Consider the following 22986-nt stretch of genomic DNA (forward strand, 5'->3'; position numbering starts at 1 on the left):
AAAAAAAAAAAAAAAAAAAGGCAGATTCCGCTTTACGTATAAATCTTTCATTAAGATCTACCTATATATCCACACACCCGTTATTATCCCAAGTTTTGCGTTTGAATGAAAGGCCGTGTGAGTGGTAGCCCCCCTCTCTCTGCACTCCGACAGGGTGTGAAACGGCTGAAGCAACATCAGACGGAGGACAGGGTATTCACGGCAGCACGCTCCGTCCCCAAGCACAACACTCACAGCCGTTTGACTGGAGGGCGAAGCTTGATGCTCCATGCTTCCCCTTCGATAGTTTCCAACCCGACCGTATTTGGCTCATGGCATGGCCCCCATCTCAGATCTTCCACCCGCTAGACCGAGGAATGGTGCTGCCTATTGGCGGGCTGCCATGATGCTGCCCGGTGCGCCGAAGAGCTGCTGTGTAACTGGCTGCGCGAGCCACGGTCGAAAACTCCTGATTCGGCTGGCCAGGCACAGCGCATTCCACTGGAGCACATTATTCTAGAAGTCTCCTTGACATGCACGACACTCGCGGTGACCATGGTCACCGATCTTCAGTGTTTCCAGCGTGACACCTCCCAAGACCTAGCCAGCAGTGGACCATCAGTTGTCGGAGGAAAGTTCTTCCGATCGTCCTCGATGCGTGAGGTCATCACTCGACAGTTGCCCGGGATGGGCCGACACACATCCGTACGGGACGCAGTGTGCTCGTGACGACAGGGCGGTAGAGTAGCTGTTGTAGTGTCATTGGCAAATTGTATTTGCAGGAAGTTATTCTTCTGTTTAACTTGCCCTAGCCGACTACATTGAGAGTTTGTCTCGGAACATCGACCTAGGATGGCCGGCTCCAACACTCTGAGCTCCTCAGAGCATGGGAACGACCCGCGGGGCCACTCGTACTCGATCCATATCCAGACCAGAGGGACAACACTAGACAAATATCCGGGTTAGTTAGTTCTTCCAAAGACAGAAACCCAGCGCCCTTTTTTTCACTGATAAATACATGGCTAGCGAAGCAACATGCCCGCAATGTCGCGAGGCAACTTGGTTTAACGGATGGCTTGATATACCTGATGAGCCAGAGTACCCGGACGCTGGAGGATTCAGACCAGCCTCAGCCGTTTAGACAGCGGCGGTACTTTTTCTACTTGTCAGGCGTTGATGAACCCGACTGCCATCTGACCTTCGATATCAAATCAGACATCTTGACTCTCTATGTTCCACACTACGATCTTAGGAAAGCAATCTGGGTAGGCCCAACGCTTAGGCCATCAGAGGCGCTGATGAGGTTGGTAGTTGATCCTATAGTGCCATATGCTCAATATTTATTTATTTATTTTTTATTTTTTATTTTTTATTTTTCGCACCAGATACTGACGTGATTGTGGCAGATATGATCTCAACGCAGCTAAGACTTACGATGAATTGAGCAAGGATATCCGCACGTGGGCATCTAAGAGCATGTCGCCTGTCATATACATCCTTCATGAAGGCCAGAAGCCGAATATCAATGCCCATTTCCTGGCATTCAACCATGAAGACCTCCTCCCAGCAATGGACGCTTGCCGGGAAATTAAGGACGAACATGAAATTGACCTTATCAGACGTGCTAATGAAATTTCCGCTTCTGCACACATTGAAGTGCTCCTTGGCATACGCAACATGCAAAACGAAGCTGAAATCCACGGAAAATTTCTCGACACGTGTGTTTCACAAGGGGCTAGGAACCAATCGTATGAGATCATTGCTGCCTCTGGTGAAAATGCTGCTATACTCCATTATACGAAGAATAATGAGCCGTTAGACGGCCGCCAACTTGTCTGCCTGGACGCTGGCGCTGAATGGAACTGTTATGCGAGCGATGTGACTCGAACATTCCCGAGACGTCCATACTGGCCGAGTTGCGAGTCCGCTAATATCTACTCCGTGGTGCAACGCATGCAGGAAGAATGCATCAATGGCCTCAAGGAAGGCGTCAGATATCTTGATCTCCACATCCTTGCGCATAGAATTGCGATTGAGGAGCTACTGTCACTGGGTATTCTTAAAGGTGGCTCCACAGAAGAGATCTTGCAGTCGGGCGCATCTCTGGTGTTTTTTCCCCACGGTCTCGGTCACCATGTGGGACTGGAGGTCCACGATGTGTCACCAACGCCGCTGATGGCGTTTAGCCTGGATAAATACAAAGGACTACCATTGCTGTCATGCAGGCCGCCGTGTACGCTGTCTGCTCCGTATCTGAAAGCAGGGATGGTCGTTACCGTCGAACCAGGAATATACTTTTCACGTCCGGCCCTGAAGGACGCAAGACGGAAGCCCTTGTCCAAATATATCGACATGGATGTTGTTCAAAAGTATATTCCTGTCGGGGGTGTTAGGATCGAGGACGACATCTTGGTTACAAGGGATGGCTTCGAAAACTTGACGAAGGCTCCGAAAGGAAGGGAAATGTTGAAAACCATCCGATAGGGTGGATATGCTGGGGCTATTGAGGGAAGAAACTGCCAAGTTCCACTCGCCGGCGGGAAAGTTTGTAAAGGCGGATCATGGGCCCTGTGAATTATTTGGCGGATGATATGGCGCGACGAGGTTGGTCACTTCGGAAGATCTGAAGGTTAATGCTATCATAAGTTGTAAGGCGAAGAGTTTCAACTTTGCGGACACTCGGCACTTAAGCTTCATCACATCATCCCACCTTGGTAGCGCCCCCTTGTCGTCTTTGCTTTTCGATTCGTTGAATGCCCTGTGAAGAACAAATAATCGTCCATGAGCAAAGTGACTCCCTTTGGAGACACAGCTTGACTACTCAATTGATTGCTCTGAAAAATTTTTAATCTTTCTTTGGCCTTTTTTCATTTTTCTTTTTCTTTTACTTTTTTCTGTTTGCCTTAAGTTAATGAGTCACCTTGGCTCACCACGTGGACTGTTCGCGCGAGGTTCCTGATCATCGATGAAAAAAATCTTTTTTTCCGCCTGATGTCCATGGTTCCAGCGGGCCTAATTTGCCACGATGAACGGGCACCGGCTCTAATTGGATCGGCCCACTGTTTCGTCATACTCATTCGAGGCTCCGACATCGAATGTTTGGCTTTTCTCAGCGTCATCTTTTCTGCTCTGGTCATCAGGCACTGAAAAACAGGGCTGTGACTCACCTGATAGGCTGATGCATTTTTTGCATATATTATCCCAGCCTGGCTGTTTTTCCTTTCCTTTCCTTTTTTTTTCCTTTCCCTTTTGCGCTTAGTATCTCCCCATTTAAAAAGGGCCTCTGTGCTCTAGGGGTTGTGCTCGGTGGGTTTGGGAGCAGTGATGATTTGTGGTACCTTACGATCAATAAAAAGCTTCATCATAGGGATTGATCTGCTTCGGTTCTTCACTCCTCTCCAACCATCTGGTGGTGACCATCATTGAGAAGCTCTTGAATAATAATTCCTTCATCGAACGACCATGGGCCAAAAGCACAATCGACGCCGTGCACGACACCGTTCGTTAAACGCCCGTACGACCGCCGTGACGAAACGATATCCTCACCTCATACCGGATCTTGTCAGTCTCCACGGTCTTCTTCCATATGACGGCTACGCCGTGACTTCGCTTCCTTCCCGCTTGCCACAAGTTTGTACACCAGGACCGGGCCCTACCTGGCACAGTCGGTACCTGACGTTGCAAACCCGTGATCGCAGACAATGCCAGTTCACTTCTAGATTCGAAGTTGAGCAGTGCCGTCTCTTCGGAGGTGAGCCTGGGGACGATGTCGATTTGTGTTATCGCATGTTGGAATATTTTGATGGACTGGACTATATCGACACATGAACGACGTCCTGTCCCTCTCCGTCGATTCTCTCAAGGCGGTTTCTACCGACTCTCTTCTCCATCCCACGATGCCCCAACATGACCTCCAGAGCTTGTCATCCATGGCGTTCCATCGGTTCTCATGGACTATCGCTCGAGCAGAGCACAATTCGGTCCTACCACTCCATAGCGATACAACCTGACCTCATGACACAAATATGAAACCGCAATTTCCCGACAATTGTGCTTCAGCCCTATTCCGTTTCTCAACTATCCCACCTACCTCTTCTATCCCTATTCGGCACCGGATCCGTAAACCAGCATGAGGCATCTGACTCGCAGCAATGAAGGTGCCATCCGATATGCATCTTAAAGCTGATTTGCTTTTGGGCATGCATGGCACTGGAATGGTCTCTTACAGCCTCTTCCCACAGGATCTAGCCTGATCCTTTCACCATGGCTACCGTTATGCCCTGGATAGACGCCAGTCGAGGAACTAGGAGTGAAGATGTTTGCTCTTCAGCAACTTCAATGACTACCGACTCCCGGAGCCTTGTGGGTGGTGCTCGCGACCGATTGTGTGTCGGCTCTTTGTCGAATACACACCGGCGCTTGAGCTCTCCATTTGAGGCTCGTCGGTAACAAACATCTCTTATATCCTTACTTTGGTGTGTCGATCTTTAGAAAAAAACGCAAAAAAAATTCAAGGAGTTCGACTTCCTTTTCGACAAAATTTTCTTTTTTTTTTTTTTCTTTTTTCGGTATTCTTGGAGGGAAATAAAAAGGGAAAGATAAAAAGTGTGGACACTTCGTTACGACTTGACGACCGGAAAAAAGCTCAGTTGGCTCTGCATTGAATAGAGCATGGTTTCATTTAAAAGCATCGATTATTATCTGGGAAGAAAAAAGAAAAAATTATATATTTTTTTTTCGGCGGGCTTCTGGCAAACCGCCCCAATGTATATAATATCTAGCGGGTGGTTATCTGGCATCAATCAGAGACCGACTGAAGGTTCAAAAGAACTACTTGTATGTACATACATACATACAATCTCTCCATACAAGGTACAAGCATCAGAAGGCATTCAATTCCTCCGGACGACATTCCCGATTTTATTTTGTGTATCCGGACGAAAATGTGCTCGCATGAGGCTGAATTGGAATATCTTAGCTGTCACGTGTCATTCTATATGGAGCTACCGGAAGATCACGGCCACTTTGCTTTTTGATACGAGCCTTGCCCGCAACCCACCATGCAGATGTTCCACCACGCAAAGATGGCTGTTCAGCCTTGTCCCTGCCGAGAGTCTGCAACCTTTCAGGCTCTGGCCACCCTGCTTCTCGTGTGTCTCTGAAAATGCAGTGACGGCCGGCAGGTTTGACTTGATTCTACGGAATGAACACCTACGATCTATCATTAATCAGCTTGTGCTATATCAACTCGGACTTGCGTATTCGCGGGCATCATGCCGCCCGAAATCTTTCATGAATCACCAGATAATAACTCGCGGTGGGATTATAGCAACTTAGTTGTTCCCGCGTCATCTGGTGTCCCAACAGCATCACGGCCAACAGTGACAACTGCCAATACTCGAGACGCAAATGCTGCACAACAATGGCCCCAATATCGTAACCTTTTCCCTGCTGAGAAGCTCAGTGCGATCATTTTCCACCATAAAATCGCGTCAAGGGTCGCTGGAGAAATAGATTGCTGGACCTATATCTCTGCGGGCCTGACCACGGTCGGCCAGAAAGAGGTAATTATCACAATCCAACGCAGAGTCAAGACTGAAGACGAGGGAGACTTTCCCAGAGATCCTCTGAGATGGTTCGAATCATTATATGCATTCGCAAAGCTCGGCGATGTGGTACATGAATATCAGCATACAGGTGTCCACGTCCCGAACTTTCTGGGTCGCCCAGACGTTAAACGGATTGTCCTTTGTGATTTTCATCCTATCGACAATATTCCCGCATCATATTTTCCTGGCGAATGCCTACAGGCCATTCTGCTTACAGAGCCAGAGGACGCCGTTTCTCGACGATATGGTGTCTCGAGAGTTCTTAGCCACCTAGGTGCTTCACATCGGTGGTTCCCATTCCCGCCTTGGTTCAGTCGGGATCGCGGATCATGTATCAAGCTGGCCGATATGGAAGGAAGCGTGAAAGACAAATTCCATTGTGTTACTGTTCGTGGCGTATGTGCCGTGAAGAGAGGCCCCGATGTCACGCTTCACGTATCGAAAGAAGCAGCCCCCCTCTTACGGGAAGCTCTAGCGACCACCAATGCGGATGAGTCCTTTTCCATAAACACTGTTCCCTTCAAAGATGCGGATTCAGGCCTTTTGTGGAGCAATAAAATTGGGACCATGCAGCCCCAGGCATACGCTGCCGGAAATTCAACCACTACCATGAACTTGACTTTTCTCACATTCTGTCTAAGTCAAGAGAGGTGCAGACTAGAGTTAGTCGAAGATGGATATTTCCGTAAGAAACAATCACTTGCCAGTTTCTTCATGATAACTCGATGACTATACCCTGCAAGCCGCCCCAGGCTCAGTGGATGCTATGCTGTGTCCAACCAACTAACGAAAAGAACTATCCCGCAGACAGAGTCGATAAAGAAACTTGGGCGCGGCACCGTAACTCTATTGAAACCTCAGCAGAATTTTCCATCACGCTCGGAACTGGTGGACGATTCTCCATTGAATTTGAGCGCGTTGAGAAAAAGAGTAGCACCACGAATACGCGGCCTCCAGCATCGGCCTCGGTGTTTCAACCACCACCCGGATTCACCCTCTACACACCTCAAGATCCAACTTCAGCCTCCCGACCGAACCACATTGACTGTGACCATATCGTTCTGCTTGACGAAAACGTCACATCTACGGACGACATCCAGCAGCTCGCTAAGTATATCAAAACCATTACCGACACGTTAGATGAGATCGTTCCCAAGACAGTTCCTCTTAGTGCTCAAGGAGGAGGTCAGTTAATGATTGAAGCTGATATAGGCGGACCGGGCCGGCGGGATCCTCTTAGTCGGGAGTGGCTGTCATGCAAATTCGCGCCCCAGACACTATCAGCTCTGCCTCTAGATGTGATGTATCGTCAATTGTCAAGAATAGAACGACCGGATATTCAACCTAGGACGAAATTCCAGATTGTGTTTAACGTGTGGGGATTCGAAGGTGGACAGGGTTCTGGAAGCACATAGGTGTAAATGCCGTGGTTAGCGCTCGTCAGCTGTCCCATATACATGCCTTGCTTCATTTAATTTGTCATCTTCTGCTTCTGTCCAGCATAATCGCATTGAATAACCCGAATGTCAGTGTTCACACTGCTAAGACGCTGCTGCCTCCGCTCCTGCGCCTTTGGGAAATCTAGATAAATATAATCCACCAACAAAAGCATCTCCGTATTTGCTGTGGTACCATCAGCTGCCGCTGCCGCTGCGGGAGATTGCTGCGGCATTGACTCTCGTGGAGGAGACACCCAAAAATCAACCTCTGTGTACAGCAGCATCATATCTGCTCTTCTTGGTGTTTTCCATTGGGAATCTGTTGCTTTGAACAAGTACTGAAAACCGCCATTTGATAAAAACATGACGGCTGTGTTCTTCTTCGTTCGAAATCTGACTGGAGTATGGAACGCTTTCGGGTCATATAAGATCAAGTGAGCAGAATAGACAGTTGGAGGACGTTCACCAAAGTCGCTCTCTATGAAACCAGCCATTATACGAGAGTAAATGAAACTAGTCAGCTTTTGTGCGTAAGGGTCCTCTGGAACCAACTTTTGGGAAACGATAGCCGGGGTTTCTTCTGAGGTCAAAGAATGAATACATTCACGGCTGTGGCTGCTCGTCTTATCCTCCCATTCAAGGCTGCGGCATGACTCCGAGCAGAATCTGTATACCAAACACTCTACATAAAGTTAGCATTATTTTATGCTGTACCATTCGGAGGAATTGGTGGATCTCTCACTTTGGCATGTAAGCCGACTGGAGTTGTTGCACTCCAGGCGCGCGCAAATCTCTTCGACTTCTGGCCGAGTGGATGAAGTAGAACCGCTATATGCATTGCCCGGTTGAGACCGCAATTGAAAGAGTGGTGGCTCCAACGTATCCTTCCCATACCAGGATATCCATTCGGTCAACACTGGGTCCTCAGGCCGACCCAGGTCCTCCAAGACTCGGACTAGTTTGTTAGCAAAATCCGCCGTAAGAATATGATTGTTCCCGAGAACCTCAAGAGATATATTCCAACCCTTTCTGTATATGGTCTCGGCGTTAAATAATCTACCAAACCGCTCGTACACGCATCCTAAATTGTTCATCCTCCATAGCGAAGTATAGTCCTGCTCTCCCTTTCTCGATACGGATATTTCCAGCATCTTCGAGTGGACCTCCTCTATCTTGGTAATTCCTTTCGACGGGTCAGCAGTATCCCGAGTGAATCGATCGTTGGGTATATATTGACTATCGTTCATGAGCTTCTGCTTGTAACGTGCAGCTTGCAAATCAGTTTCTGCGCTCTGAGACGTGGAACCATTCCCTTCACCGTGCATGCTTGCTACTTCATCGGCGTATTGAGCAGAAGCCGCGGATAATGATTGGAACTGTTCTGGCGCCAAAGGAGGTTCGTTTCTCATTTGACTCTCTCCTTTCCAACGAAGAAGTATATTAACGAAGGTACGCTCACGAAGTCCGCGTGCAAGATCCAGGGGGGTCATTCCTTTGTCAGTTTTTGCATCTACATTGGCCCCGTTATCCAGTAGAAGTCTCAGGGCTGCTGTATGCTTCTTAAGCACAGCAAGGTGCAGCGGTGTAAGGCCAGATTTGTTTGGCCGGTGAAAATGCGTCATAATGGGTATCATTCGACGTAGAAAATGTGGTATCATTTCTTGGTCCTTGGAGGCAAACGCATCGTGAGCGGCCGTAATACCAGAGACTGCATTCACAAAAACTGCCTCCCGCAGACGGGGCGGAACCTGTGTGATATGCGTAACCAGAATGTCAAAAATAATCTTTCGGGAGTGCTTCATCGCTATGGAGAGGGCATTGTGGCCGCTATTATTTCGAAGACCTATGTCCGCTCCAGCCTCCAATAGCTCAATAAGATGGTGTGCTCGGTCATCGTCAGTTGATGCTGCCATTAGAGGCGTCGTCCCATTGTTTGAGCGTAGATTCAACATAGAGAGGCCTGGCAAGTATAAAATATATCTTAAAAGCTGTAAACTGCCTTTTGTGCTGGCAGCATGCAATGAAGAAAAGCCAGATGCTCCTGCAATTGAGGAGTCTGCACCCAACTCAATCAAATATTTTGCGATAATAGGCGCGTGTGGTAATTGTGAAAGGACAGCTTTGGTGAGTGGTGTCATACCCTCGGCGCATAGTGCATTGAGGTCAGCACCGTATTCAACAAGAAGGCGAATGATAAGTCGCCTGTGATTGTTATCCTCGTCTGGGTATTCAGGCGCAGGGACAAACTTGTCACCGAAGACATCAAGGGCCTGAAAATATGTATCCCTGGGGGTATTCAGCGGACGCATGTGTTGGCGAGATATTTGATGAAGAGGAGTCTCATATTCATGCCTGGTGTCTCTCGTATTTGGGTCAGCATCAAAAGCGAGAAGCATTGCCACAAGCAACGGACGAAGCATCTTCACGGCGAAATGGAGCGCTGTCATTCCCATATACCTGACATTCGGGTTGCCACCGAGAGACAGAATAAGCCATAAATTGAGAGGCCTATTATAGACAATGGTCTCGAAGATAGGTGGTGCATAGTTGTCAACCGTTCCAACATCGCTAGGAAGGCTACACATGCCTGGCTGAATGCCATCCATGATCTCCCGGCGTAATACTCCTTCATCCCAATATGGAGAGTATTCTGTACTATCGTCAACTTTCAGATAGCTGAACAACCTCAGCGCCACCGTAATTGTTGTTACCGTGCAGCCAGTGAGTACTGAGTTCAGAGAATTAGAGCCAAACATGATGTCCCAAGGAACTTCAAGAGCTAGTAGAAGTGCAATCATTTCCGTGTCTGATTTGAGAAAAGCTCTCCCTAATGCTATCTCAAATACTTTGTCTATGTAGAACTTGTGTTCATAGACAAGAGATCGTAGGACATTCATAGCCCTTTGCTCCAAAGCGGTGAGAATGAAGGTCTCCCTGACATTTGGAGTCCACCGGGGATCGTTGACGTCAAGGAGCTCACTTACAGCGGCAGGGTCGTCGCTGACTACTGCATCCCATAACCCTGGGAAGCTCTTCCAAGCCGGATCTTTACTATAATCTTTGCTCTGTGGCGCCAGAGTTTTGATAATCGCGTCATCGACGGCACGCCTCAGGCCACTCTCCACCAGTTCCGGTTCGAATCCTAGAAGAATGTCTTTCAATTTATCTTGTGGTCGCTCCAAATGAATTTCTGGCGGCAGAATGTTAGGAAGTTGAGGAGCACCAAGATCTCGCAGAAGGCACGTCACCATCCAGTTGACTCGAGTTGAATTATTCAGTCCCAGGACGAGCTCCGTTGCGCTTTTCTTCAGAACTCTTTCTAGTCTGAATACCATCTCCTGGCCCGTTGTATCACCTTCCATGCCAGCTCTACCAAACCAAACTATAGCTTCAGGGAGATCAAACCGTGTCCCAAACGCATTTATCATGCAATAGCCAATGTTTACCATAGCGTTTGTCCTCCTTGCTTGATTCTGATCCCTTGCCGAGACTAGGAAACTCTTAAATAACGCGAACCGTAAATTATGCGGAATTGCGGGGTTGCAAAGACTGTGTGCCCGAGTTGAACGGTTGCCCATTACGGAGGCAGCTCCCCCCGCGAATATGACATGTTTATCGTTTTTCACCCGGTTAACCTTTGGCTTAATAACTCTGTCGCCTGTGCAAAGCCTACATATAGCTCGTCAGGGGCTAGCAATGAATACCTTCATTATAAACTCACCTAAAGGCACTTCGAATTTCATGTGTTGTCGGTCTTTTTGATGGCTCCAGCTGTAACATCTTTGGAATCAACCTCAGTAGAGACAAGGGAAGATCCTCTTCAGGGCTCCAGCCATCTTTCCGCAGTACCTCCCAGAGGAGTGGACCCTATTTAAAGCTCTTGAATTAGATATTTTCCTCTCATCGGAGGGTTAGAAATTCTTGCCTTTGGTAAGTCAGTATCATGCACCGACAGATTACGCCACTGCGTTGGATCTTGCTTGAATCTTGACTCTATAAATCTCCATCGCGATGCGAACTGTCCACTAATCTCGTCTTGCAACTTCATCCTCGAAATTTCGGCAAGATTCCAACCTTGCTTGTCAAACGGTGGCTCTCCTAGAAAAATGGAAACGGCCAAGAGGGCATAGGAGTAAAAGTCCCGCGACTTTTCCTTTCTGAAAATCGCAAGGGGATCGGGAGCATCCCTCAAACATTCTGGGGCGTTCCAGTATTCTGTCCCTCCAGCTCCAAAGCTTGGGCTACCAGCCGGTAACTCAACTTGGGAGAATCCAAAGTCGGAGATCTTTGCCGTTAGATTTCCACTTGCATCACGAAATATCAGAACATTGTCAGGTTTGAGGTCTCCATGGACGATGTCAAGTTCATGCAGAACAGCAATGCCTTCAAATACATCCCTGAGGAGTGAAAGTCTGATGGTCAGTGAAAGATTGTGGAACTCCTTCTTAGCCAATTCTCCTAGGGTAGGATAATCCGGACAAGCAAGCTCCATTATCAGAATAGGATATATTTCACATTGACCAGTTAGCGTAGTGATCTGTTGCCAGGAGACTGCCAAAATTTCCACTATATTTGGATGGATGCGAGTGGTCTCATGTTGGAGCACTCTTAGCTCTAATGCCGCAGATCTTAATATACTTTGAAGTTCAGTGCCACGAGCAGCAGCAGATGACGTTCCCACTGGAGGAGAAAGGTTGATATACCTATGCACTGGACGTCAGCTTCAAAAGCATTTAGCATAGGCCACAAGGGTTTGGGTTAGTCAGGCATAGCCATCTGTCAAACCCAGAGGGAGAAAACAAAAAGAACTTATGGGAGAGTGTCTACTCCGTACTTCAGAGCAACGGGCCTCGATCTGGACTTCCATTTCCCTTTGTATGTGGACATAGACCTCCCAGATCCAAGGAATTCACCCCTCTCAAACTCGTTTTCATCAAGAATAAGTAGTCCGCTATCAAAGCTTTCACTGATAAACCTGTCGATCTGAAAGATATCTGTATCGCCGGCAAGGGACTTGTCCGTGGGCCTTGTGGTTTGTGGCGTAAGAATATCTCCAAGGGATAGCCGTGAGAAAGCTGAACTAGACGAGTCCATACTATATCACATATTAATTTCTTAAACTGATGAGATGAAACTGAACGCTAGAACCGGGAAAATCAATCAATATCTTGCTGGTTTTGACTGGGGAACGATCAGACGGAATCAATTCATAGGTCTCGGAGTTATAGAGTTATATGCAAACGCATGGCGCCTATGTAGAGCACAGTGCCGCGAAGATAATTTAACTCTGTGTTCTTGGGGAACACGAGGCGAATGCGGCTCACTGCGGGTGAGGTTGGCAATGCTCGCTGTGCTTGGCCAATCACTATTCGAGGCAAGTTCAGCGTCGTTGCTGAAGAGTGGGCTGCCTCGAGGTCCGAACTAGTTACTCCATACCCCTGCCAGTTGCGCCTCGCACCCAAGAACCCTGCGTAGCGCAAGCTCGTACGGAACTCCGTACGAGGGACGAGCAGCAGTACCTGCAATCAGCGTGTTCAAGGCAGAACATGGGAATGACTTAAAGTTTATTTTGTTTTCGTCTGCAATCTGAGAGGGGTTTAAGGTGCGAGGTGGGATCCGATCGAGGGTGGTGACTTGACAGTGAGGTTGTGTGACCTCTCCGTATATCGTCTAAACGTGCGTATACTCGGTAGTTAGCCCCTGTGACGGAGGAGTGTGGGGTTAGTTTTTTGCTCCTTGATGCAACGACTAGGTAGTTATCAAAACCATTTGTTATGTTCACTCAACACAAATAAACACTATCTCCTAAATTCAAAGTGACTGGCAGGACCATGGATGTATTCCAAACGGCGGTTACCTCATGCATTCTCATCCACAAGTTTCTGGATGGACGCGCAAAATACTCTACCCAGTCTAAATCGCTCGCCGCGCGCTTCAGATGGGACTCTCGTGTCCTTCAACACATTGTTGATTATTTTGAGTCTAGGCAGCTCGATGGCAAATTATCTCGAGAGGATGCGCTTCTTCTTGACGAGACGATGACATATCTCAGCACTTTAGGGGAGCGTCTGAAGATTGCGCAATCAAAGCTCACATCAACGGGTTGGCTATCAAAAGAGATGAATAAACTGATGTGGCCGCTTCGTAAGGACGAATTGGTCGAACTCGAGCTTGAGCTGTTTGAATGGACGCAGAGATTGGATTTCAGATTGTTGGTGCTGCCAGAGAAACTCCGACACGATATTATACGCATCACTGAAGACGAAGTTTCGGAGGACCAAATTTCGACATACGCGCCCAATCTAGCAGCGCAAAGGAGAATGGAAAAGTTCTTGAGCAAGACCCAATCAGCCAAGAGAAAAGATTGGGAGAGCCTCTGGATCAGTGACCATAATCTGCGTATCACTTTCAATAGCCATTCTCCGGCGAGGTTCATGGCTGGAGACTTTTCTTCTCGAAATGTCATCATTGAATATAAGCCACACCCGACTCATATCCGATCCGACAAGCTGGGCTACGAGATATTACAGCAGGAGATTGGAGAACTGGCAGCAGCATTGAGCTCCTTAGATCCAAAGTCCGTTGGACTTCTCAAATGCGTTGGCATATTTCACGAGGAGGATCCTCCTTCGTTTGCACTCGTGCACGAGATTCCATTCCAAATCGAAGAAAATCCTGTTTCCCTCAAGGCACTGATTTCGAAGAAGGATGTAGAGATGAGGCGACTTCTTCCGGCTCACCCGTTAAATGAGCGATTCGAGCTTGCTCGAAAGGTTGCAGCAGGGGTTCTGTTCCTCCACTCAATCGCGTGGGTTCATAAAGCCATCCGATCTCAAAACATCCTTGTTATTGAAAGGATGGCCACGTCTTCGTCGCCGAAAAAGCGATTCCCGTACGCTTTGGGAAACCCATACCTGGTGAATTTCCAATCATCAAGAAGCAACGATGCGGAGACTGACCCTAGCTTTCGTGGGGGAATACGATGGGAAGAGGATATTTACCATCACCCAGACCGACAAGGGTTTCGACAGGATAGCGAACATGCTAGGTATCTAATGGTGCACGATATCTATAGCTTAGGCGTAGTATTGCTGGAACTCGGAATATGGCGGCCACTGGAGAAATATTCCGCGAAATTACGAGATAGCGCGCCTCCTAGCCGTCGAGATTTCCTTGTTGAGCTCGCTGAGGAGACACAGGTCGCCATGGGGAGGAGGTACAGGGACTTGGTAATATGGTGCTTGAAACTGGAAAGCGATTCTCCGGTTGCGAATGTTCGATACGCAGCTCACGCACTCGAGACGCTTGAGGAATTGGCAACAGCATTATTATGATAGTCCAACCCAATTGCCTAAGTCCGTGACTGTTAGGCCCCTGGCCACTATGTCTAAGGCGGCCGGTCTCTAGATGCGGTAGAGAGAACAGGAAATTATCTCACAACGTAGGCTTCTTGCCAGTCTTTAGCCTTTGGAGAACATTCTCCTCTGATCCGGGCATAAAAGAGTGTCATTCTCAATCGGATGGGGTGAAATTGATGCTATGTAGCATGTAGTATAAGCAGAGGAGATTTCGGACGAATCTCAGTATACGGGTATCCTAGGTTGACGAGAAATACCGGAACAATGCCAGCCAAGGAAAAAAAATCGCCAGGGAGGGTTAGTATATCTGGTGGTTTGATCATTTAACAATCCTTAAGCGGTTCGAGAGGAAACGAGTGTATGTACGGAGGTCCTCGTCTATCCCAAACAGCCAAGCTTGGTTGCGAGGTGATAGAGACCTGTGCTGATTTTACAATCCCGTAGTACCAAGGAAAATGCGAGAGCTGAGATAGTTACAGTGAGCAATGCATCACTATTCCGGCCTTCGTCGCAACCTCTTGATTTCGTGCCGTCCAAGGGACCCGGCGAGAGCGATACAAGCAATGGCGTCAATCCCGATGTTAGGCCCTGCACTAGTCCGAACTGGGAAAAGCGTGATTCGGTCCAGACCCACCAGCCAGGTTCTCTGCACTAAACCAGATTGGGATTTGGCGCCGTTGAAAAGGACACGGTGCTTCGAGTCGCTGGATGTCGGACTGGATGGAGGTTGCTGATGGCTGAGAGATAACCTGGCCTCATCTCCCACGCGACGGAGGATATTGAACCGTTCTTTCACTCCGCTCTCTCCTCGCCTGCATTTCCAGTGGGTTTCTGGATCTTGCCAGTAGAGCACTCCATTCCCTTCTACAAGCTCCATGTCCGCCACCCTTCAGCTTATCCAGCTGTGATAAGTTTCGACGGAGGCGATATTTTCGCCGGCCAAACGCCGCAAAGATGTCTTCCAAGGACTACAATTATGATGAACAGGTGACATATTCTCTCTCCGCGGTCTCCATCGCCTGGTGCGCAATCGCAGTGGGCAACCAGTTGACGTCTTCATGATCCTAGGGCCAATTCTTTCCCTTCTTTATCCTTACCCTCACCGGCCTCGTTACCCTTCCGCTCACTTATACGCTTCTTAAACCTGTCAAAGGTAATCCATCCGATGACCGATGTCTAATTCGCTGTCTTAATCAGAACACCTAGCCCCAAAAAAAATACCGGACACTGACTCTTTCGATCTTTTAGGACTAGAAACCTCCGCGCCGCGGATACAGTCTGATTTCAAGCCCTACCATGCCAATCTTATTGAGGGCCAAAAGCAGAAGCTTTTGCGCAAAGAACGTCGGATAAAACGCATAATCACAGTCTTTGCGGGTTATGCAATAATGGCATACATGATATATCTCATTATCGTCACCCAGAGAACCATACCGAAGATATGGGATCCTTATGATATATTGGGAATTTCGCGGGTATGTCTTCATTCCGGTCCTGCGGCTGAAGCCTTTCCTTAGACATTAGCTTGTTCTGATGATTGACCTGCCCTCCCTATTTTAGAGCGCCGATGAACGAGCTATTAGTCGGCATTACAAGCGGCTTTCGATGAAATACCATCCGGATAAGATTAGACCTGATCCTGCTAAGAATGAAACCCTCGAAATGTTAAACGATCGCTTCGTCGAGTTGACCAAGGCGTACAAGGCTTTGACTGACGAGGAGATTCGAAATAACTATCTCCAATATGGCCACCCCGATGGAAAACAGAGCTTTAGCATTGGTATTGCTCTACCTCAATTCATTGTTACCGAAGGAAACGGCAAATATGTGCTCCTCGTTTACGGTCTTGTGCTTGGGGTGTTGTTACCGTATATTGTCGGGAAGTGGTGGTACGGTTCTCAGCGATATACCAAGGACAAAGTCCTTGTTGCCAGCGCTGGAAATATCTTCCGAGAATATAAACCGAGTTTAGGCGTTGGTGGAATAATCGGTGCCCTCAGCGCCGGGGAGGAATTTAACCAGATGCTCGCAAACGACCAGGCCCATTCTGGATTAGCAACCGTAGAGCAAAAGATATTGACGGAAGCTGATTCAGGCGCTCTTGTAGCCGGATTATCCGTGAAAGATCGCAAAGCGTTAAGTGAACTGGATGATGAAAGGAGAAGGAAGGTGCTGGCCCTACTTTGGGCTTATCTTGGAAGAGTTGATCTTGATAATCCCACCCTTGATACTGGTTGGTTTATTCCTATCACCTTTATATTGAGTAATATTGACTTCTCGTTCCCTCTAGAAAAGTATGAGGTCGCTCCTATTGCCCTTTCTCTTAACGATGCATTTACAACCATTTCGCTTTCATTCGGCAATCTACTGCCCATCCTTGGCTCATTACATGCATCGCAGCATATCATACAAGCTGTACCGCCAGGCTCATCTCCTCTTCTCCAATTACCATATTTCACGCCTAAAGTAATTCGAAATATTGAAGGCGAGCACTCGAAGAATCATATGTCTATCCAGAGATACATGAATTTATCGGAAGGTTCACGAAGGAAGCTTACAATCGGTCCTGGGCTGCTTACAGAGAAACAGTATCAAACAGCAGTGTCGGTTGTGAAACAAATTCCCGCCTTTGAAGTTTCCAAAGCATTTTTCAAGGTAGTTGGAGAGAAAGTTGTCACGCCTAGCAGTCTTGTTCAGCTTGTCGTTAAAGGCCGTTTCATCCCGCCTGGTTACACGAATGTACCCGAAGTCAATGAACTTGAACTTGAGGACATCGATTCAGACGAAGAGGATTCTGACGCTGTGATGGGCCGTAAAGGAGCAAAGCCCAAGACGTCCAAGCCTGCGAAGCAAGAAGAAGAAGAAATTCAACCGCCTCTCGCACATGCTCCCTATTTTGCTCGTGATCATTCACCCCGGTGGCACATTTTCCTTGCAGACGTCAAAGCAGATAGAATGGCTGTACCTCCATTTACCTTCACGACTTTCGACAAGCCTATATTCGATGAGAAAGGAAACCCCACGTTCAATATGCAAACCTTGAAGATGCAATTTCAAGCTCCACCTCAAATTGGAAACTTCCCATTTACTCTATATGTTGTCTGTGATAGTTACATTGGATTTGACACCTGGAGGGACGTTGTCCTGGAGGTTGAAGGTTTCGCCAAAGCAGCACAGTTGGCGGAGGAGGATGAAATTAGCGAACCTGATGAAGGTATGGCAATAACGTCCTGGTATGTTTATTGCTTATCACGATACTAATTTTAAACCTAGATTCGCTTGCGGGTCAAATGCAGGCTCTTAAAACCGGGCAAGCACCGGCTCCAAGGAAAAAGCGACCCGCCAAAGACGAATCTAGCGAAGAAGATGAGAGCGATACGGAAGGCGACGTGGATGATGATACCAGCGCCACTGACACAGAGACAGACACAGATGGAGAATAGCCGCGAACAAAAAGGCCGGATTGTATATTTAATTGAGCGAGGTCGTCCCATGAGACGCTCTATATCCCAGTCTTTGTCGCTTTCTTTCTTACGAGCTTATTAATGGCGGACATATTATAGAACTTCCTTTTATCTCGGTCGCGTTGCGATTCTCCTCCGTGTGTTTAGGGGGTTGTCTGTCTTCCGGTTATAAGCATCCATGGGCAAATTTTTTAAGCTGTGCTTTGCCGGATGAATTAACCACAGGGATAAATTTAGCATCATGATGAAAATCCCATATCTGAATCACATTTTTTGTGAATTGTGATTTCTGGGGCCCGAAAGGAGGCGAAAATGGGAAAGTACAAAATTGTTGGTCATATCGGATGGGCATGATCTGGTTTGTAGAGGCTAATTGGAGATACTTCTCTATTCCCGCATTTGCAATGTTATAGGAGAGGAAGATTTCAGAAACAATTGAGACAATGTGGTACAGCATATCTTGGAGGCCGTCTTTTCCTGTGAAGCGTTTTCCCAGTGAAAGGTGTTGGAAAGATAAAAGCAGTCAAAATGCGCTCCCATGCAGGGTGCAGTCAGATATGAAATTCAATTAGAAGATTAGTTTTATCCAATAGAAAATAAACCCAGTTTTAATCAAAGATTCGTGTCATCGAGCAATCCCAGTTATTATTTCACTCATCCATCTCAATGTAAGCCGTCGACATGCAAACGAGGTAAATTAAAACAATCTCACTCTTCTAAATTTTGAAGAAGACTCGCCACAAAGTGAACAAGATAGAACATACCGCGCGGAAAGATCATCTGAAAGCAAGCATAACAAGATCACAAACCAAGAAACATCATCAGGTAAAGTCCAGGGACATCTCGATTCCCAACCGGTCCATGCGAGTCCCAATTACCACAGGATACAGATTACTAAAACAGCAGAGCCACGGATGCATGCCTTCAACATCCTCGCGTGATCGAAGAAGTTAGGGAAGGGATTTTGGCCTCCCGGACCTTGCTGGAGTGATCTGTGATACATGGCCTCATTGCGGGACCAGCGATGAAGTTTTGTGAACGTACATTATCTATACGCCAAAATCTGGAAACCAATCACTAGGCTTCTGACCATTACAACAACCTTCTCAGGACAGAGAAATGAAGCGTGAATCAAAATTCCTTGGTTGAGTCAGCTCTCTAGGATAGATTTTTGTTGTCAGTAATGGCTTTTTGAGCAAGCAGCAAATATGTTTTGCAGAAGTTGCTATACTAAGCCATAATATCTTAAATTTTCTAATAATAGTGATAACTTAATTATCTGAAACGCCAGTAAAACATGCTAGCCTGAAAGCCAAAATCATTCTGAGACTACGGAGTACAGAGTACTCCAATGCAAGTTGTCTTGCTGATCAAAAGAATACTCCGTACTAACTGAAAAGCAGATAAATTGACAGAAAAGGTCCATTTAGGAAAACGACAATTCTGACCCTATAACTCTAGGATCACAACTTGTAGTTGTGGTCCGCGCCTACAGCATCAGGACGCGTAATAAAGACATCTAGAGTCGATCCCCAAATATCGTGGTTCCTATCTAGCTTCCTTTACCGATATTGAGCTGTCGAACCATTTGCTTAGGGCTTAAGCCTTCGTCCGGACCTTGTACAGGATCATATCATTAGTAAACCTCTGGGGACTAGGGGAGATGCTAGCAGTTTAGGCAAGTGACTTAGTTACAGATATCCCCATCCTATCTTAGTGCCCTACTACAATTGCGACCATGTCGAACTGACCGTGTCTTTTACTCTGAACTCCGGGCACTTGCGAGTCACAATAAACGGACCTCTGCTTGAAAATATATAAATTAAGCTTTCTCTCTCTCGACATTAGTTTCCTGCTAATCTAAGTTCGGTATTATCTGATTTTGATATTAAGTCTTCTCTGCTATAAGTAAAAATGAAAAGTCTGTTGTGTCTAAAAAGATGATTAGAATTGCTTAGTTCAAGCTTTCGGTCACTCATGGAAGTATTCAGCATTATGCATCTCTCCGTATAAATACTGGTTCTATAAAATTCATCATGCCGATCATTGCCGACGACAAGACCCCGCTGTAGCGGTGGATGGTTTAGGAGGGGGAGGCAGGGCCCCAGTTGGTGCCACTCAAGAAATTGGGGTCCTGGGTATTAAAAGGGAGCACCTGCTGCGACGATGCTCCGGGAATTGACGTGTCCGGAGAGAACGGCAGGGTATTGCCAGCGGGTTTACCCGCCTTCTCCAATGCGAGCTTCAAAAGGCGATTTAAACTCAGAGATGCACGATGGGCGGAGTCGCTGGTAATCGAAAGTGCTTCGAGCCATCGAATCACAAGAGCTGATTCCGCAATAATATTTTCTTTCTCTGCCGGGATATGCTGCATATCGAAGGATACCTCCGTCATCAAAACCACACCAGCTTGGATCAGGTAATGAAGGGCACACCACCAAGGTGTCGCACGATAGAATTCGACAGCATCGACATGGGCCGGTAGTAGTTGGACTAGGTTTCGTGCTGCTGATAGGCAGCGCAGTGCAGCGTCTGCATCTGATTGTCGAGAAGCTTCAGACTGAGAAGGAATTGCTGCATTTAGCTTGTATATATCGCAGAGGCCCGGCCTATTAATAAGCATCTTTGCACTCAAATATCTAAGCGAGAGATACATGCGCTGAGCCAAGGGCACCCCTGCAATATTATCATGCTTCGGTGAGACCAAGAGACCAGGAGAAAGGTCATTTTCCCAGTGAATTAGTTTGCTGTTTAAATCAATAACCATTTTTTGGACACGTGCCCATGTTTGATTTACCGTACTCGAGCTGTACAGAGCACCCAGGGCCTCATTGACAATCGAGTCCAAGCGAAGACTGGCAACAAAGACATCGAAATCACACGACAATGAACCCTTCCGGCTACCCGCCATGGGAATTGTCAGTGTCGATCCTTGCGAGGCAAAGCGTTCTGCTGCTGATGGATTAGAATAGTAAGTATCTGTGGCGCTCGACAGTTGTGTGCTTATATGTCGATCTTGAATCGAGGAAGGAAGCCCGGTTAGGAGAGATAGCAATCGTTCGGCGGAACAAAGCGAATGCCAAACCTTCACTCGAAGCTCTCTTTCTTCGTCGGAAGTATTTGGGGGATTATCAACCAGATGTAGCGCCTGACCGTAGGCATATCTAACGGCCAAAGCTATTAAGTATGAAGCCCTTTATCAGATCTTAGCAATACGAATTGGCAGAAAGGCCTCCTGGAACTTTACCTATTTATCTGATAGCTAGCAATACAATACATCCCGCTGATTGTCAAGAGCTGAATATGCTCCATTGTAGGCAGATTTATCATTTGAATGGGTTCTTGGCCCAAAACGCGGGATCTTATCCAGTAGACAATGTGGTCTAGACCCTCATGGGGCATCCGAACACGCTCGCTGAACAACGCGCCGATAGCGAAGACCACATTGAGAATTGCCAGCCACAGACAACTTCCATTAGGAGGCTGTGTTGTTTCGCGGTAAGAAAGATACTGGGGTATAAAGTTCCTTTCCGCAATAACCGGGAAAACGGGGTGCACAGTAGAAAAGTAGGAATCGATTAGCAGTTCCGCTGTTGACTTCGGAGGTAGCTGGAGGGCAGCATCAATTGACTGAGAAATACCAGAGACCTGGGACTGGGTAATGTCATTTGCAAAGTAGGTGCAGTCATGCACCAATAGCGATTCAATATCATTCAGACTCGGCTCGTCAGCCATACTGGCGAGACTATCAAGAGCTCCGGGCGTCAGGTCATGGGCTGCTGGTTTGTCAGATACAGAGCTTCTTAAAGGGATAAAATACCCAACATTTTGAGACGAGCTTGTTTGTGGCCAGCTTCATCATCACCTCTTCAACCCAATGGACAACTGACGAGTTTCCAAGGTACCCAGCCGATCCCACTGATACGATAGCGTTGTGCTGAGCACAATTCTGGAGTTGCGGAGATGTTGTTGATACTAAAACTGAGTGCTCATCTTCAATTGCATCCTCGCCAGAGAGAGAGTCTTCTTCGGCAAAGCGCCTCTAAAGCCAATGGGATATTAGTCTCTGCGGCTAATTCTGGGAGTACAGCAGCAGTTGCAATACAATGCTTATTGCTGCTTTTCTGCTACTTGCCTCTGACAATGCATTCCGAATGTCCTGCTGTCTGTTGGCATCTTGGTTTGGGAGCAATTCCGAAAGAAGACTTTCGTACCGCTCTACCTTAGCAGCCATTGTTCGTGCATTCCTGACATTAAAGCACTCAGCAAACGTCAAGAACGTGGAAGTGGGTGTTGGCAGTTTGAATTGACCAAGCGCACTTGCCAATGGAGCGCTTCGTCAAAAGATTTTTGGGTGTGCCAGCTATAGTGAAGTTCGAAGTCCTAAGTTGAAGAGACATATAAAAGGCAAACCTGCCGTTTCAGCTTTTCTCGTTTCCCATCTTCATAATAGCAATGAATTTCTTGGTCCCTACATCGGCCACATGGTGGCTGAAGGCCATCACACTTGGATTTTCGGCGGCGACAGGGCTCACAGGCATGGCTAACTCGCTGTCGATCGGATCCAGAGGCCGCCTGCTTCGATCCCGGGCGTTGTAGCCGCGGAATTGGCACCTTATGGTCTGTTTGAAAGTGCGTAGTGATCGTGACATTACCCAGATCTGACTGCAAAGGCAACGAATTGTTCGTGGCTGAATAGCTGGGGATGTTTGGCGAAGAAGATGGAGCGGCGTTAAAGCGGTGAGGTTGGGATAGGGGCCGCGTTCCTTGGCGTCGTCTGGCGGAGGTTCTATCCATCGTTTTGCGTCTTTGAGTCAAGAATAAATTTTTCCCACTTCCACGAAAGATCATGCAGCACACCGGCAAATTCCATCTCACTTAGGTTCAAAGAAGGGAGATATATACCTCTTCATAGCCAGCAAAGATAGACGAAGTTGGTAAGCTAAAAAGGCCCAAAGTCACAATTCTAGCTGACTTCGAGGTGGCGCCTAGTGCTCTCGGATCATCTCTGACCCTCCATCTCTTTTCATCTTGGCTGCCGAAGCACCGCGTCCCTCAGATATGGGCCCGAAGATGGTGGTGAAGGAGATCCCCTCGGAAATCTTGCCAATTGTCAGTGACAACTTGCGAAGGCCGA

The 22986-nt window shown here is 47.4% G+C and overlaps 8 protein-coding genes across 8 annotated transcripts; 6 read left to right on the forward strand and 2 right to left on the reverse strand.

Moving 5' to 3' along the window:
• The first annotated feature begins 19 nt into the window (after window positions 1-19).
• CIMG_03282 (peptidase D) lies at window positions 20-2965 on the forward strand. Its single transcript, XM_001243840.2, has 3 exons — window positions 20-940; window positions 1006-1282; window positions 1386-2965. The coding sequence occupies exons 1-3, from the start codon at window positions 832-834 to the stop codon at window positions 2461-2463; spliced, it is 1464 nt and encodes a 487-aa protein (XP_001243841.1). The 5' UTR covers window positions 20-831; the 3' UTR covers window positions 2464-2965.
• Window positions 2966-3441: 476 nt separating this feature from the next.
• CIMG_03283 (uncharacterized protein) lies at window positions 3442-3807 on the forward strand (the record flags this gene model as incomplete). Its single annotated transcript, XM_001243841.1, has 1 exon — window positions 3442-3807. The coding sequence occupies one exon, from the start codon at window positions 3442-3444 to the stop codon at window positions 3805-3807; it is 366 nt and encodes a 121-aa protein (XP_001243842.1).
• A 435-nt stretch (window positions 3808-4242) lies between these two features.
• On the forward strand, window positions 4243-4428 carry CIMG_13698 (uncharacterized protein; the record flags this gene model as incomplete). Its single annotated transcript, XM_001243842.1, has 1 exon — window positions 4243-4428. One exon carries the CDS (start codon window positions 4243-4245, stop codon window positions 4426-4428), a length of 186 nt encoding a protein of 61 aa, XP_001243843.1.
• Window positions 4429-5013: 585 nt separating this feature from the next.
• Window positions 5014-8082, forward strand: CIMG_03285 (uncharacterized protein). The gene is made up of 2 exons (XM_001243843.2): window positions 5014-6273; window positions 6396-8082. Exons 1-2 carry the CDS (start codon window positions 5253-5255, stop codon window positions 7001-7003), a joined length of 1629 nt encoding a protein of 542 aa, XP_001243844.1. The 5' UTR covers window positions 5014-5252; the 3' UTR covers window positions 7004-8082.
• CIMG_03286 (TKL protein kinase) lies at window positions 7060-12121 on the reverse strand (the record flags this gene model as incomplete). The annotated part of the gene is made up of 5 exons (XM_001243844.2): window positions 7060-7709; window positions 7770-10696; window positions 10749-10894; window positions 10977-11730; window positions 11862-12121. The coding sequence occupies 5 exons, from the start codon at window positions 12119-12121 to the stop codon at window positions 7060-7062; spliced, it is 4737 nt and encodes a 1578-aa protein (XP_001243845.2).
• A 737-nt stretch (window positions 12122-12858) lies between these two features.
• On the forward strand, window positions 12859-14361 carry CIMG_03287 (uncharacterized protein; the record flags this gene model as incomplete). The annotated part of the gene is made up of 1 exon (XM_001243845.2): window positions 12859-14361. One exon carries the CDS (start codon window positions 12859-12861, stop codon window positions 14359-14361), a length of 1503 nt encoding a protein of 500 aa, XP_001243846.2.
• A 757-nt stretch (window positions 14362-15118) lies between these two features.
• On the forward strand, window positions 15119-18468 carry CIMG_03288 (translocation complex component). The gene is made up of 6 exons (XM_001243846.2): window positions 15119-15372; window positions 15454-15538; window positions 15634-15860; window positions 15946-16618; window positions 16676-17599; window positions 17659-18468. Exons 1-6 carry the CDS (start codon window positions 15340-15342, stop codon window positions 17826-17828), a joined length of 2112 nt encoding a protein of 703 aa, XP_001243847.1. The 5' UTR covers window positions 15119-15339; the 3' UTR covers window positions 17829-18468.
• Window positions 18469-19725: 1257 nt separating this feature from the next.
• On the reverse strand, window positions 19726-22550 carry CIMG_03289 (uncharacterized protein). Its single transcript, XM_001243847.2, has 4 exons — window positions 21985-22550; window positions 21675-21891; window positions 21097-21625; window positions 19726-21043 (listed from the first exon to the last, which is right to left on the reverse strand). The coding sequence occupies exons 1-4, from the start codon at window positions 22081-22083 to the stop codon at window positions 19933-19935; spliced, it is 1956 nt and encodes a 651-aa protein (XP_001243848.2). The 5' UTR covers window positions 22084-22550; the 3' UTR covers window positions 19726-19932.
• Window positions 22551-22986: the final 436 nt, after the last annotated feature.

The sequence above is a fragment of the Coccidioides immitis genome (assembly GCF_000149335.2).
Source record: "Coccidioides immitis RS genomic scaffold supercont3.6, whole genome shotgun sequence".
Classification (NCBI taxonomy): Eukaryota; Fungi; Ascomycota; class Eurotiomycetes; order Onygenales; family Onygenaceae; genus Coccidioides; species Coccidioides immitis.

Excerpts from the sequence above, each read along its gene's own strand:
- CIMG_03282 (XM_001243840.2), top strand. The coding sequence starts at position 832 with ATGGCCGGCTCCAACACTCTGAGCTCCTCAGAGCATGGGAACGACCCG. Across the intron at positions 941-1,005 it reads AACACTAGACAAATATCCGG|CGAAGCAACATGCCCGCAAT; the intron begins GTTAGTTAGTTC and ends ATACATGGCTAG. Across the intron at positions 1,283-1,385 it reads CCATCAGAGGCGCTGATGAG|ATATGATCTCAACGCAGCTA; the intron begins GTTGGTAGTTGA and ends TGATTGTGGCAG.
- CIMG_03285 (XM_001243843.2), top strand. The coding sequence starts at position 5,253 with ATGCCGCCCGAAATCTTTCATGAATCACCAGATAATAACTCGCGGTGG. Across the intron at positions 6,274-6,395 it reads AGTCGAAGATGGATATTTCC|ACAGAGTCGATAAAGAAACT; the intron begins GTAAGAAACAAT and ends ACTATCCCGCAG.
- CIMG_03288 (XM_001243846.2), top strand. The coding sequence starts at position 15,340 with ATGTCTTCCAAGGACTACAATTATGATGAACAG. Across the intron at positions 15,861-15,945 it reads ATATATTGGGAATTTCGCGG|AGCGCCGATGAACGAGCTAT; the intron begins GTATGTCTTCAT and ends TCCCTATTTTAG. Across the intron at positions 16,619-16,675 it reads TAATCCCACCCTTGATACTG|AAAAGTATGAGGTCGCTCCT; the intron begins GTTGGTTTATTC and ends CGTTCCCTCTAG.
- CIMG_03289 (XM_001243847.2), bottom strand. The coding sequence starts at position 22,083 with ATGGCTGCTAAGGTAGAGCGGTACGAAAGTCTTCTTTCGGAATTGCTC. Across the intron at positions 21,626-21,674 it reads AAACAAGCTCGTCTCAAAAT|CCCATGACCTGACGCCCGGA; the intron begins GTTGGGTATTTT and ends ACAAACCAGCAG. Across the intron at positions 21,044-21,096 it reads GCTAGCTATCAGATAAATAG|GGCTTCATACTTAATAGCTT; the intron begins GTAAAGTTCCAG and ends GATCTGATAAAG.